Source organism: Leuciscus leuciscus (genome assembly GCF_965113295.1).
Source record: "Leuciscus leuciscus genome assembly, chromosome: 3".
Classification (NCBI taxonomy): Eukaryota; Metazoa; Chordata; class Actinopteri; order Cypriniformes; family Leuciscidae; genus Leuciscus; species Leuciscus leuciscus.
In genome coordinates this window covers 16,838,720-16,853,014 of record NC_138727.1, presented here as the reverse complement: position 1 = coordinate 16,853,014, position 14,295 = coordinate 16,838,720, and the positions used below count along the sequence as shown (strand labels likewise).

At 36.6% G+C, this 14,295-nt stretch overlaps 1 protein-coding gene across 2 annotated transcripts in view; it reads left to right on the top strand.

Moving 5' to 3' along the window:
• ndst3 (N-deacetylase/N-sulfotransferase (heparan glucosaminyl) 3) overlaps nucleotides 1-13,575 on the top strand; it is a 60,456-nt gene extending 46,881 nt beyond the window's left edge. For both annotated transcript variants that reach the window (XM_082164674.1, XM_082164675.1), the window contains 5 exons: nucleotides 890-1,064; nucleotides 2,887-3,057; nucleotides 3,176-3,285; nucleotides 7,805-7,907; nucleotides 12,587-13,575. In XM_082164674.1, the coding sequence (XP_082020800.1) occupies nucleotides 890-1,064; nucleotides 2,887-3,057; nucleotides 3,176-3,285; nucleotides 7,805-7,907; nucleotides 12,587-12,706 (679 nt within the window). In that variant the 3' untranslated portion in view covers nucleotides 12,707-13,575. The remainder of the gene's footprint in view (nucleotides 1-889; nucleotides 1,065-2,886; nucleotides 3,058-3,175; nucleotides 3,286-7,804; nucleotides 7,908-12,586) is intronic.
• Nucleotides 13,576-14,295: the final 720 nt, after the last annotated feature.

The following is a 14,295-nucleotide window of genomic DNA, read 5'->3' as shown; positions in this document are numbered from 1 at the left end:
TATATAAACTCGCAATTGTGAGTTCTAAAGTCTGAATTGCGAGATATAAACTTGCAACTGCGAGAAATAAATTCAGAGTTGTGACTTTTTTTTATAATTGTGACAATTGTAAAACCCGCAATTGTGAGTTTATATCTCACAATTGTAACTTTATAACTTGCAATTTCTCATATCACAAGTTTATATCAGGCAATTGTGACTTTTTTCTGTTGCAGAACCAAGCTTACATAGTATAGAGAATTGGTTCATGTCCAAATTTAAATTTAAATATAAATGATAATATTACAATCAGAAAGGTTTACAAATATTTTTTACATCTATTTCTGTCTGAATTGCTATTGTGACTTAAGTTCTTAATTTCTAATATCAAAATATTATTAATTTATGAATTGTGTGTGCTAAAATCAAAGTCATAGTGTTCCTAACATGCAGAAAATAGAACAGAAAATTACATCATAAAGTGGACCCTCTTTAGGAAAAGTCTTTTAGAATATCTCTTAAGATGATTTGACCTGTTTATGACAGGGCAAAGCAAAGTTTACATTTTTTTTAATTTACTTCCAATAATATATTGAAAAACCTTTTGGAGGGGGGGAGGGGCAACTTATTAATTTGTGGCCGTAGTAATAACAAATTAGTACAACATATCTAGAACAAATAAGTTGTGGGAATGAATTCTTAATTAGTGGCTCCGAACATATGTATTCAATGTGTTAGGGAAATATCTTCTTATTTATAGATATTAATAATTCCTTATCTAGGAAACTCTTATTTGTCATTGGCCCTGATATATTCTCGCCTCAAGCTATTTCAAAAAGTGGAGGGGACTAAATCTGATATGGCAAAATGTCCCACCGTTCTCTAACTCAATACACCTCTCTTCTCAAAGGTACATGGAGTTCTTTCCCATACCCTCTAATGTCAGCACAGATTTCCTGTTTGAGAAAAGTGCAAATTACTTTCCTTCTGAGGAGACCCCCAAACGAGCCGCTGCTCTCCTGCCTAAAGCCAAGATCCTAACTCTGCTGATCAACCCTTCAGACAGGGCGTACAGCTGGTACCAGGTACGACACTGACCAATAACAAAGCAAAGACTAGTAGAATTGCCCAATCAGAGTTGTATGGGTGGATTAAAGAGACTGCTTGTACAGTAAAAGAAAATCAATGCCATTGATCATGTTTACATGCACAAGAATTTGATTATGTACACTACCGTACAAAAGTTTGGGCTCTGTGTTTTTAAAGAAAAAAAACGTGAAATCAAACGTGATTGTAAATACATTTATAATGGTAGAGAAGATTTCTATTTCAAATACATGTTGTTCTTTCTATTTATCATAGAATCCCAAAAAATTTATCACAGTTTCCACAAACATATTAAGCAACTGTTTTCAACATTGATGATAAAAATAAGAAATGTTTCTTGAGCATCACATCAGCATATTAGAAGGGTTGATCATGTGACATTGAAGACTGGAGTAATGATGCTTAAAAAAATTTGGCTTTGCCGTCATAGGAATAAATTACATTTTCAAATATATTAATAGAAAATAGTCTATAGTCATTTTAAATTGTAATAATATTTCACAATATTGCTATTTTTACTGTTTTGATCAGATAATTGCTGCCTTGGTGAGCATAAGAGACTTTCAAAAACATTGAAAAATCTTACCGACCCTAATCTTTTCAATTGTAGACAGACTTTTGGGTCATGTAAACGCCTTTTGTGGAATATCCAGAGTAATGGAGCAGTCATTTATGTATGCGCATGTCCAGACAAAAATCATTCTGCTTTACAAAATCAGCAGCTGTGAAAAGTCAAGCTGTCAAACAAATACGTCAGAATACATAAAACATTAATGTGATAGGTAAAGGATAGGTACATGAGAATGAAAATGAAAATACTGTAAAGAATTACTAAAATCCAGATTAATAAATGCATCAAAATAAACTAAACCCATTTATTATCCCATAAAGGAATTACATAAAACATGTCTTATATTCATATTATCATATCCATCTTATTTTAAATATACTATTGTCATGTTATATTCATAGTAATATTCAAAAATATTTACGTAAATCGGAAAGTCATGCGCATGTAAACTTTAGGGGAGCAAGATTTTTCCAATAGAAACGGGTTAACTTGAGTTAAAACAATACAAAAATCATCCATTAAGGTATAGGTATAGAAGGTATAGAGCTTAAACAAATACCTGTGCAGGTCCTCATGACTTCTCCTGACCTATAGAGGTTTGATATTTTCTTATACTTTAGTACACCCTTTCAGTCTTTTAGTGAAAAGTAGTATATATACAGTATATATCCATGAAATCACTCAGAGTTTGTGTATCCTTCCTTGGTGGATGTATATAGGAACCAATCATGCACATGTTCATGTGTGATATTGTGGAGAGATTGAATATGTGTAAGTGTGAGTGATAACATCACCGGGTGTAAACGCGAGTTAGAGATTGTGTCATCAACAGGATGCACAGGAGGGCACAGCTTGAAGCTGCTATACTGCACATCACAAGCACATGAAAAGAAAAGCATTGCAATCTCATATCCTGTATTAAAGAAACATTAATTACATTTAATTAAATACCATTTAAGCCCTGCACATTATCTCGCTTATTACATGGCTACTTAACAAATAAATATTATTTTGAGTTCATTGGATCATTGGATTATCTTACTTGCAGATCATCTTCAGATAATAAAAAAGAATTGGCCTAACAACAAGACAGACAACAATATTACAATTATACAAAAGCATTTGACCAATTTGCAATTGATGACCAGTCAGAATCAGAATAAATACTGATATTTAAGTCATTGTGTAGTTGGTTTTGATTTGTAAAGTAGTTTTAATCTCACTGGCAGCATCAGAGGGCTCATGAAGACCCAGCAGCATTGCAGTTCAGTTTCTATGAGGTCATTTCAGCAGACCAGCTCGCTCCACCTGAGCTGCGCTCTCTCCAAAACCGCTGTCTCGTACCTGGACTGTACGCCACACACCTGGAGAGATGGCTCACATACTACCCTCCAAACCAGGTAACACACATCTGTCAGTGGTCGACTCTGAACCAACCCTGGCTGAGTTCAGGACTTTTATTTGGACATTTTTCTGAATCCTCTACTTCTGTCTGTCTCTCTCTATCTCTTCCTGTAGCTAATGATTATTGATGGACAGCAACTGAGGACTGACCCAGCTAAAGTGATGGACGAGCTTCAGAAATTTCTGGGTGTCACTCCTTATTACAACTACTCCCAGGCACTCACGTAAGGCTCACACACATAAACACACACCATATGTTTTATTTCAAGTGGGGACATCCCAGTGATTGCATAATTACAATTACTATATACTAACTTTAACCCCAAGCCTGAACTTTTCTAATTGTAATCTTTTATTTTTATTTTTATTTTTAAAGGAAGTCTCTTATGCTCTCCAAGACTGCATTTATTTGCTATATACAGTAAAATACAAAACAATAAAATTGCAAAATATTATTACAATTTAAAATGAATTTAAATGAACTTTTCTACTTTAATTTATTTTGAAATAATTTATTATGAATTTTAAGCAGCAATTACCCCAGTCTTCAGTGTCACATGATCCTTCCGAAATCATTCAAATCTGTTGATTTGGTTATTTTCAATGTCTTTACTGACACTTTTGATCAATTTAATTCATCCTTGCTGAATAAAAGTATTAATTTCTTTTTTTTTTAATACTGACCCTAAACTTTTGAATGGTACAAAATCTCAAACTGTATATAATGCACAGGAAATGCAAATGCGAAAATGTTAATCTCTAATAATTTAATGATAAAATAAATTTCCCCACACTTTATGGATGTAATCTTAAATGTTTAAAGATGTTTTAGCCACTGGCCTGCAGTCCTCCACTGGTGTTCGCATTACCATTTCAATCAAGGACGATGCTTCACTCATATATATTATACGCATGTTGAATTTGTTGAACACTAAACATTAATGAAATATATATATAATTGGTCATAATGTCCAATTGAATAAATAAATTTGCATTGTTGTTGTTTTTTCATTAAGTACAAAACCTATTGAATAAATTGCGAGCATTACAAATAAACAATTACTTTATGCAGCTGTGTGATGTAGGTCCAGACAATGTAGTTGTTGTTTTTTTGTAGGTTTTATTATCTCTCTGGGAACATTTGGTCCCCACTTGGATATGCAAACGAGACCATACACATACTTACTGTACGCACACAGATGGACACAGGCTCATCCAGAGATACGATACAGGAGTAAGCCTGCCATCCATGCTGTCCCTAGTCCCATGTGTTTGAGAATCAGCTGATAAAATGAGTTGACAGATCCGTGTTCTCAGCAGTTGATGCCTGTATAATCTATACAGAGTCTGAATGAGATTAATTGTGATAATTTGGCTGTAGCCATTAGCACCGCATGAGAGGAAGAGGATTAACTTCATCTGGCCTCTCCATTTAAAAACAGCTCATTAGGCATCTGACACTTTCTCTGTGTTAAATTGCTCTTAAAGTGTCATGTACATTCTCACAATTCTGAAAACATAATAGGAGTAAGTGAGGAGAGGAGGGAATGATGTGCGCAATGCAACATTTTGCAAAAGTCATGTTTGAACTGTAAGCAAGATCCAACTCTTGCTGTGAACACACACTACAAGCCGTGGACACACACACCTGGAGCAGTGGGCATCCATTTACTGCGGCACCTCAGTTGTTTTGAGCCAGTATTGAGATCAAACCCGCAACCTTTGGGTTACAAGTCTGACTCTCTAACCATTAGGCCACGACTGCCCCATATTTGAATGATTTATAAAATCTATAAAAGAGTTTTTAGAGTTATAAAAGTCTAAAAGAAAACAATTTTCACAACACATCTTCTAACAACATTTACCAGAGTTTTTTATTTTCTCCAGAACAGCATGTGGTAACACATACAGTATGTGAAATATTCCTCACATTAAACCACAAGATTAATATGATTTTTCACTGAGTGAAATGAAGGCAAATATATATATACATATTTTTTTAATTAAAAACGTGAAATACATGGTTATAAAAAAGGTAGAACATGCCAAAAATAAATCTTTTAAAAAAAGAAATACCTGGCCAGTGAGAAATGTTTGTGGCAGATACATTTTCCTTGTCCACCCACCATTAGCAAGTGTGGTAAAATGTTAATTTTGAACCATGTGCATAAATCATATTGTATTTTAACATATTTAGTGAAATTACATTTACTCATTTCAACTTTGGAAGAGAAAAATATGTCAAAAGTCCCTAAATAAAAAGCCTTTCCTTTAAAGTAATGCATACGATAATTGTATTGAAGATTATTTGTTAGTGCATCCTGAACCAATAAGGACCTAAAATGAAAGAAAAGAAAGAAAGAAAAATAGTCGCTGCTTGTGATTTCGCATTGTGATCAATGGTATTATCAATACCATTGACATAAGAGGCCGAAAGATTAAAGATCCTTTTCAGTCCTCTCTCTCTCTCTCTCTCTCTCTCTCTCTCTCTCTCTCTCTCTCTCTCTCTCTCTCTCTCTCTCTCTCTCTCTCTCTCTCTCTCTCGTGTGTGTTAAATGCTCTGTGAGTCTCTGCATGTGTTCTCTACCACAGACAGCTCCATCAATCTTTGGCTTTTATTAATAACCTCCCTGTGTAGTCTCTCTCACTTCATCTCTCCACACATCTCCTTTCATTCTCTCTCTCTCATCATGCCTGTTTCTACTTTTTCTTGTTTTCTGTCACTTTCATTTACGATCACTTCTTTCTGTGGCTTTGCTTTCCTCATTTCATATTTTGTTTCAGTCTCTGTCTTTCAACAATCATCCTCTGCTTTTCATTCGTCTCATATGTCATACATCACTCCCTCTGCCTCTGTTGCTTTCATTTCTTTTATGGGTGCTTCTTGGTTACTTTTGGCCTTGCTGAATTTTAAAATAAACCCTCTTAAAACATACTTTTCACACTCACTGGTTTAATTTGTCCACTAAGATTGTCCAACAGTTAATGTACAAGCATTACAGAAGAGTTCTGTCATTTTCCCCAAAGCTAATGAATCTCCACCACATCTCATAATATATATTGTGTTTCATAACATTCTTTGAAGGAAATTAATATTTGAAACATTTTCTTTTGGAAAATGTGAAAGCTAACATTTTATTTATCCTAAATACACACAATTAAATAACATTTGCACAATTTTGCATATCAAAATGCATGGGAAACAAACAATGAGTCTCATTCTCTAATAATCGTGTGGATTATTACGTATTTGTACACACAGGAGAACTTCTCACGAAAAATCTCTGCATAATTCACAACGTGAATTACATGATTTACGTGTACGTAAATAATTATTATGATTATATGACACGTGTACGCACATCTTTTTTTTTCTTAATCTCGTTCTAATGTTAGTGAATTTATAGTATTTTAAATTAGCGGCACAAGGTTAGTTATTTGCATAAAACACGCCCAAACCATCTCCATATAACCTCCGCATAACCTTTCCTTTACAGCCTTTCGTCACTCTCGTCAACACGCAGACACGCTCTCGCCAGATCCTCGAGAGAGCAATGCCAGTTGTGTCATTCTCAAAACCTGTTCAAACACCATAAACACCTTTATTCATACATTTTTTATAAAATAATATAATATAATATTAAAGTTGTGTTAAGATGAAATAGGACTTCTTAGCACGATTATAAGGCAGCACAGAGAAAGTGCTTTTTTGTGCGTGTGGTTTCAGTTGTTCCTAAATTAATTTTAGTACGAACATTTTTGGTGCATCATGATTTGTTCTTGAAAACATTCATATGTAGATTTCACGCACAAATTTGTGCATACACACATGCTTAGTGAAAGAGACCCCAATGTTCCCAATACTTTATGTATCCATTAATGTGTAAAGATATTTTAGCCACTGGCTTGCAGTCCTCCACTGCTGATTGTTAATTCCATCACACAAAGAATCCAAATGATGTTTGTCTGGTTATTTTTAAATAAATTATCCATAAAGAATCTACATTTACAGAATAATGCATACTCTCCAAAATCAGCTCTGACTGCATAATTTGACAAAATTACAGATGATTTTATATAGGCATTTAAATATAATGCTTTTACCTTGCTAAAAAATAGAGCATGGTAAAAAGTTTCATAAAGCGAAAAAAAAATCTCTTAGTTTTAAAATATATGAATCCCCGGGGAAATAAAAGTGCCCGAAGTTGGGAGAAAATGACTTATATTTGCTTTATTCTCTTTGTATTTTCTGGGACTGAAACTAAACAAAGAATATCTGAGCACATTTTTGAGCAACAAAAAAGGAAAACGAGTAAGTGTGACCAAAAAAAGAGCGAGAGAAAGACAGGCGAAGAGTGAGAGAGTGAAACAAAAATACATTGCGCCAAGTGTGACATGCAGTTCATGTTTTAAAGTAACACTCTGCTTACTGCTTTGTCAAAGAACCAATACACACACATATTTTATATCGCATTTTGCTGAGAGCTGTTAAAAGATTGCTGATGTGTTTCTGAATGCTTATTAAACCAGACCATGTCGGTTACAGCAGACATCTGTCAGTCAGACCGCTGTTTGTGTGTGAGGGGACACACATTCTGGAGTTTTCCAGATTTTCTCCTTTGCTGAGTGTGAGAAAGAAATAACAGCAATATGCACAGTATATATTTCAATGAATATGCAAATTATATGTTTTTTGAAGAAAGAAGTCTCTGAGATTGTAAAGAGTTCTCTATCTGTTGACAGGTTTGATCCTCAGAAGGGCTTTTGGTGTCAGCTGTTGGAAGGAGGCAGGACTAAATGTTTGGGGAAGAGCAAAGGCCGCAAGTACCCAGCCATGGACTCTGAGGTACCACATAACAACAGTAAACTCTGAGCAAAATGGAGCCTTTAATTTTTTATGATTAGAGCTGCATTATAGAGGCATGCTATCATTGAGTAATTTGGGTCATAGAGAGAGAGAGAACTCACTCTGACCTCTGACTGTTCAATTTTGCAACAGCTAACATGTACTAAATAACTGAGACCAACAGAATAACTCTCACTCTCGCTTCATATTTCTCCATTTACCTTCTCACTGTTTTTCCACACACACACACACACATAAAAAACTGTTACAAAACTTACATTCACCCACCTCATGTCACTCCAAACCTGTACGACTTTCTCTTCAGCAGAACACTAAAGAAGATATTTTTAAGAATGTTTCAACTGGGTTTTTTTCCCCCATACAGTGAAAGTCAGTTGAGTCCAAAACAACACTGGACCACATTGACTTTCATTGTATGGACAAAACTTCTCAAAACATCTTTCTTTGTGTTTAACAGAAGAACAAAAGTCAAAGGTTTGGAATGACATGAGGATGAGTACATAATGACAATTTTAATTTTGTGATCTCTTTAAGAACATTGCACATATTAAGAACATGGTTCATATTGTACATATTAGGGGTGTAACTGTACACAACAATTAAGTTACGGTATGTACTTCGGTTTTGAAGTCATGGTTCGGTACGTTTCTGTACAGCAGTGGGGGAAACAAAACAAAATTCTGCTTCTATTATTTTTTTATTAAACGGTGGTATACTGAACAGATATATTGAAGCAAAATAATGTATATTTTAGTCAGAATTACTGCATTGTGTCTGTTTGATGCATATGTGCCAATCCTTTGGAAATGTTGCTGCAGGGAAAACTCTGACCTTTAAATTAAAACTACAGTTGTCAGAAGAAACAGAGGATCCAAGTACAAAGGCAAGTTCTTGCAATAGTCTTTAATGAAGAATTAACATAGACAGTCTGTCATGCAACGACACAGAACTGGAAAAAACTCAAAGTTAGTGTACTTTACAGAAGGTATGCAAAAAACGGAAGACTCCCGTCTTGGTAATGGTTTGCAGAGCTGGTAATTCACGTGGCAGTAACACAGTCCTTGTGGCCACAAAGCCGCAGAGAGAAGACTGTAGAAGGCCACCAGCAGCAGGATGACAGGCCAGAGAAAGCACACAAGACGAGCACAACTCCTCTAGACTAGACAAGATAATAAAAGTAGGGATGCACCGATGCATCGGCTGAACATCGGTAACGGCCGATATTTGCCTCGTTAACTGCCATCGGCCATCGGGAAATAAAAATGACATTCGCCGATGTCACATGGGCGTCAGTTTGGTTTGATATGCTGGGGACAGAGACGCATTCGGAAGTGCATTTTCAGAAGTGCTGGGTACAATGACGCATTTATTTATTTATTTTCTATGAGAAAACTCCTTTTCTCGAGAAAAGAACGACCATGGTGTGTAGCAGAAGAAGCGGCGGAGTATGCACGATCCGCGAGTGCTGAAGACGTTCTGCACGGCTTTGAAGGGTGCGCAGGAGGACACAAATGGGCGGCGACTGCTTCTTCCAGTGGCGGGAGCTTTTCCCTCAGCGCCGTCAACAGATAGAGCGTTAACTGTACACACCGCCGCCGACTTGAGCTGCAAAGAAACTCTGGCCTCCCTGTCAAGGACTCTTGTCAAAAAGTACGGGGAAGCTTGACCGCTCTGAATAGTGAGTGAGAGCGCGCGCGCGGTCGGGGCTCTCTCTCTCTCTCTCTCTCTCTCTCTCTCTCTCTCTCTCTCTCTCGCAGAAGAGCGCGTGCGCGCTTAAAATTAAATATTTTGGTATGAACATTCACCCGTGTTTTTTCCCTCATAAATGCGAACACGAAAAATAAAATGAATATTATAATGTTTTTTTCGTTGGGTCAGACAATGATTACCAAATTTCTCTCTCATATTGCTCTTCATAACAACTGAAAAAGAACTTATAAATAAGGTTATAACTGTCAACCAGAAAGTGACATTAAAGGTTTTTTTTGTTTCATAAATTGGTCTGATTGAATTTGTGCTCATTCTAGGATAGTGTGATCAAGAGCCGAAAGACTTGTATGTTTCCGTGGCACAAAAGAAGGAATAAATAACAAAAAGAAAAAACATCGGCATCGGCATCGGCCATCGGCCAAGTTGTTATGTTAAACATCGGTATCGGTATCGGCCCAGAATTTCCCAATCGGTGCATCCCTAAATAAAAGTTAAATCTTTATGGAGATTACATATCACACAGGCATGACTCACGTACACACGAAATAATCCGACAAAGAACAAGGGGAACAAACGCTAGAAGTAGAGAGAAAGTAATGAGACTAAAGTGAGAACAGGTGTCACAGAGAAGCAGCGCAAACGCTAACAGGAGGGAAAATAGACAGGCAGGGCCAGAGTGAAAGAGAAAGAGAGAGAGAGAACAAACCCAGCTCATGACAACAGTATGTAACTTATGGGCTTCTTTTGGTTAAAAAATTTAACTGAATCTGTCTTGCGGAAGAACGTTGTTTTGGTTCTTCTCTCAATGGATGGTGCAGTTTCAGTTCCAATTTACACATGGAAATCTTGGGACGGCCCTGTTGGAAACATTAATGTTTTTAAATAAATTAACAAAACTTTACAAGTTTTTAACATTAGACATAACAATTGCTAGTCTGACAAGGTCAAATGTTATTATGAACTCACACTACTGTTAGAGAGATTAAGCGTAGCGTCAGTTCTGGCAGGTCACGTTTGTCAAGCTCGCATCAGCTGACTCTCAGCTGATCGACGTCTACCTATAGGAATACAACGCCTATCACTGTATACATATATAAGCTCCTTTAGTATTATCAGCAGCTATCGCCTTCTCAGGAGCTAATTACCCTCCTCCATCCCCAGCTCCTCCTCTCGTCAGTCAGTATGGTATTCTGATTCCCCTTGAATCAGAATAAATTCTTGAAATATGTTGTACTTTAAAATCTTGAATTAATGATATCTGCAATATATTCATGTTGGTTCTGTTCTGTTTACCCTAAGGGGGGTTATTGCTGCTCTCCCTGCTCTTATCCATGCTAGGCTGCATGGATGCACAGGGAGTTCTTGCCCAGAACAGAACCATACCGCTAATCATAACTGTTTGCTTATTGTCAATCGTATTTTCTATATTTGACTCTCAGCTGATCCACTGATCACTGTATACATATATAAGCTCCTTCAGTATTATCAGCAGCTATCGCGTTTCTCAGGAGCTAATTACCCTCCTCCATCCCCAGCTCCTCCTCTCGTCAGTCAGGATTTGGCATTCTGATTCCCCTTGAATCAGAATAAAATTCTCTAATTATGTTGTACATTAAAATTAATTAATGATATCTGCAATACATTCATGTTGGTTCTGTTCTGTTCACCCTGGGTTATTGCTGCTCTCCCTGCTCTTATCCATGCTAGGCTGCATGGATGCGCAGGGAGTTCTTGCCCAGAACAGAACCATACCGCCAATCATTAGTGTATGCAATTGCCAGTCGTATTTGACGATAGTGATCCTGACAGAACTACATTGCTATTTATCAATGCAATAAAACACCATATCAAATTTAATATATTATATCATATATTATATTTATCATATCAAATATATAATAAAATGTTGAGTAAGAAAAAAGCCAGGCAGCCATGCCTACACCGTACATGCGCCAGAGCAGTGGCGGGGCCAGAAATTTGAAAGTGAGTGGACCTTGTTGAATAGGGTGGACTTCAGTGGCAGCAAAATATTTGGACTTGCCGGATTTTTTCGTGCGCGGAAACTCACGTAAATGGGGCTGAGTGAGCAGGTGGTTCAAGTGTGGATAAATCAGCCGGTAGGTTGCTTTTCTGAAGGATGGGCCTGGGTTGAGAGGAGGTGCTGGTGGACGGGAGATAAGACGTTGTGGGGTAATCAGTTGACATGTTTGTACTGTCGACATCATTGAGTGTAGTTTCAGGCTCTATTCTTGTTTTGTTTTTTTAATAGTTAATCAAGATATCTGTTTCAACATGCTCGCCTCGTGCGTGTTGAATATTAGTCTATTTCACTAGTAAACTCATCTTCCTCTCCCCAATACAATCTGTGATTGGCTAAAACAGTACTACTAGCCTATTGATTGGCTAAAACAGTTTTTCTGCACTAAAATAATGATTTCTGAAACTTGATATTCAACAAAAAATATAGCCTAAATTCATGTTTTTGAGCAATTATTCTCATGTAGCCTACTGTATGTGTGATTTTTTTTCTTTCTTTTTTTTCCCTTTCCCACAAAAATATTTTGTGTCTTATTTGATTGGGTGGACTAGCCATCAGTCTGAGTAGGCGGAGCTATCTTACTCTGTTTATGGATATTACATGGCACACACAAGCGAAAAACATATGTTTGCAATTTACCAGTAATTTGGAAACGGTCCTGTTCTCACATGATATCTAAACGGTCATTTAGCAGTAATTTAACAGTAAAGACTGTATGTGTGAAAGATGCTATAGTGAATCATAGTATAACACAGCATATGTTCATTACAGATGCGTGCCAAACCATAAGACCGAAAATAACAACATACCGAAAATGTGTCCTGTTTCACCCCTTTATTCTAAACCAAGTTTGCAGCTGCTCTGCTCACTAAAAAAAATTCTGTTCGCTCTTTTCTTTTCTTTTTTTCAGTCACGAGCGTTTCTCTCCAGATTCTACAGGGATCAGAACATTGAATTATCTAAGCTGCTGCACAGACTGGGTCAGCCGCTACCAGCCTGGCTCCGAGAGGAACTACAGAAGGTCAGGTAGCCCTAACCAAACCACCGCTCCTCAAGGTTCAACCCTCACAGGAAACCAGACACTTGAACAGGACTCAATGCCACCTACCTGAAAGCTTGCGAAGCAAAGGTCAAAAATTCAACTCACCAATCATTGGTGCCTCTGGTAATCCAAACAAAGCAGTATGTGTCCATGGCAACATGACATTTTTGTTGCAAAAGGTCAGATTTTGTCAGTGAGATACGGTGATGTAACTGTGACCCTTGAACTTCAGATGCAGCCGAACAGAGACTGCATAAAGACTGCGTAACTGAAAATGTAAACCTCCACAGACTTCCTCTTATATTTACTGTCCCCCCATCAGACACTGGATATGGCTTTAGATTTTATACGTCATCAAGAAATTTAGAACTGCACAACCACTGTTCATATCCTCACTCTTGCAAATATATCAGTCAATCTATCAGCCAATCAAAGTGAAGATGCAAAATGTTAAGAATGAATATGGAAAAATAAAGAGCACAGTCAAGTTTGCTGCGTCAGCTTTAAACTGGTCAATGGAGTGATGTCATTGTGATGTCCATGTCCCAGAAATGGCCTGAAGAGCGGATATCATTTCATCATTTCAGTGTGTGTGTGTGTGTGTGTGTGTGCGTGCGTGCGTGCGTGCGTGCGTGCGTGCGTGCGTGCGTGCGTGCATGTATGTCTAGGCATATGTCTGTAGCCAGGTAGCCTTAGCCCTGCCCACTGGACTGCAACTGGTTGGCTGATGAATTTGAAGTGTGACTTTTATTTTTAAAAACAATTTGCCTCAATATGGAGAGAAAGTGCTTTGAGAAATATGTAAATAACTATATATATTCAATAAACACTGGAGAAAACATGTTTCCGAAAAACAATCCTTGCAAAGTTCTGTCTCATTTGTGCATGATATACCTGGAAAACATACATTAAATATATTTATTAGATATTATTTATCTATTATTTTAGATATATATTTATTTGTATATATTACTACATGTCATCACATGGTTAGGTATACTCAAAACCATAAATGTGCCCTTTCAAATAAAAATACTCTAGGGACTTAATTGTCTGAGACATCTTAGGCAATTCATTTTTGTTTTTGTTGTTGTTTTGTTTTTATGACAAAACCGCTGGGCTATATAGTGATCTTGTTTTTACAGTTTTTCTCGATTGTTTACACACATTTTCTGAAAGCATGCCTCATATTCTCAGAACTCTACACACAAATCCCAAAAAAACACACACAATGGGCAAAACCCCTCAATTCTCCTGCAAAATGAAACTTTACATTCAAAACAATGTTATTTCTTCTCAAAATGGTATTTTGTTTTCAAATGACACACACAAACCATCATATGAATAGACATTTATAAGAACCAGTTGAACACTGATGTGCTCAATGTAAAACACTATGATGAATGGAAAACACTTCTTCTCCATTCATTATAATGACTTAGGCCTTTTTTTGTTCAGTGTTACACTTACTACAGACAGTACATACATAAGTGTGTTGTAAAATATTTGAGAATATTGTTTTTATACTCAGAACACACAAATACACGGTAACAAATATATTTTATTTTTCCCACAAA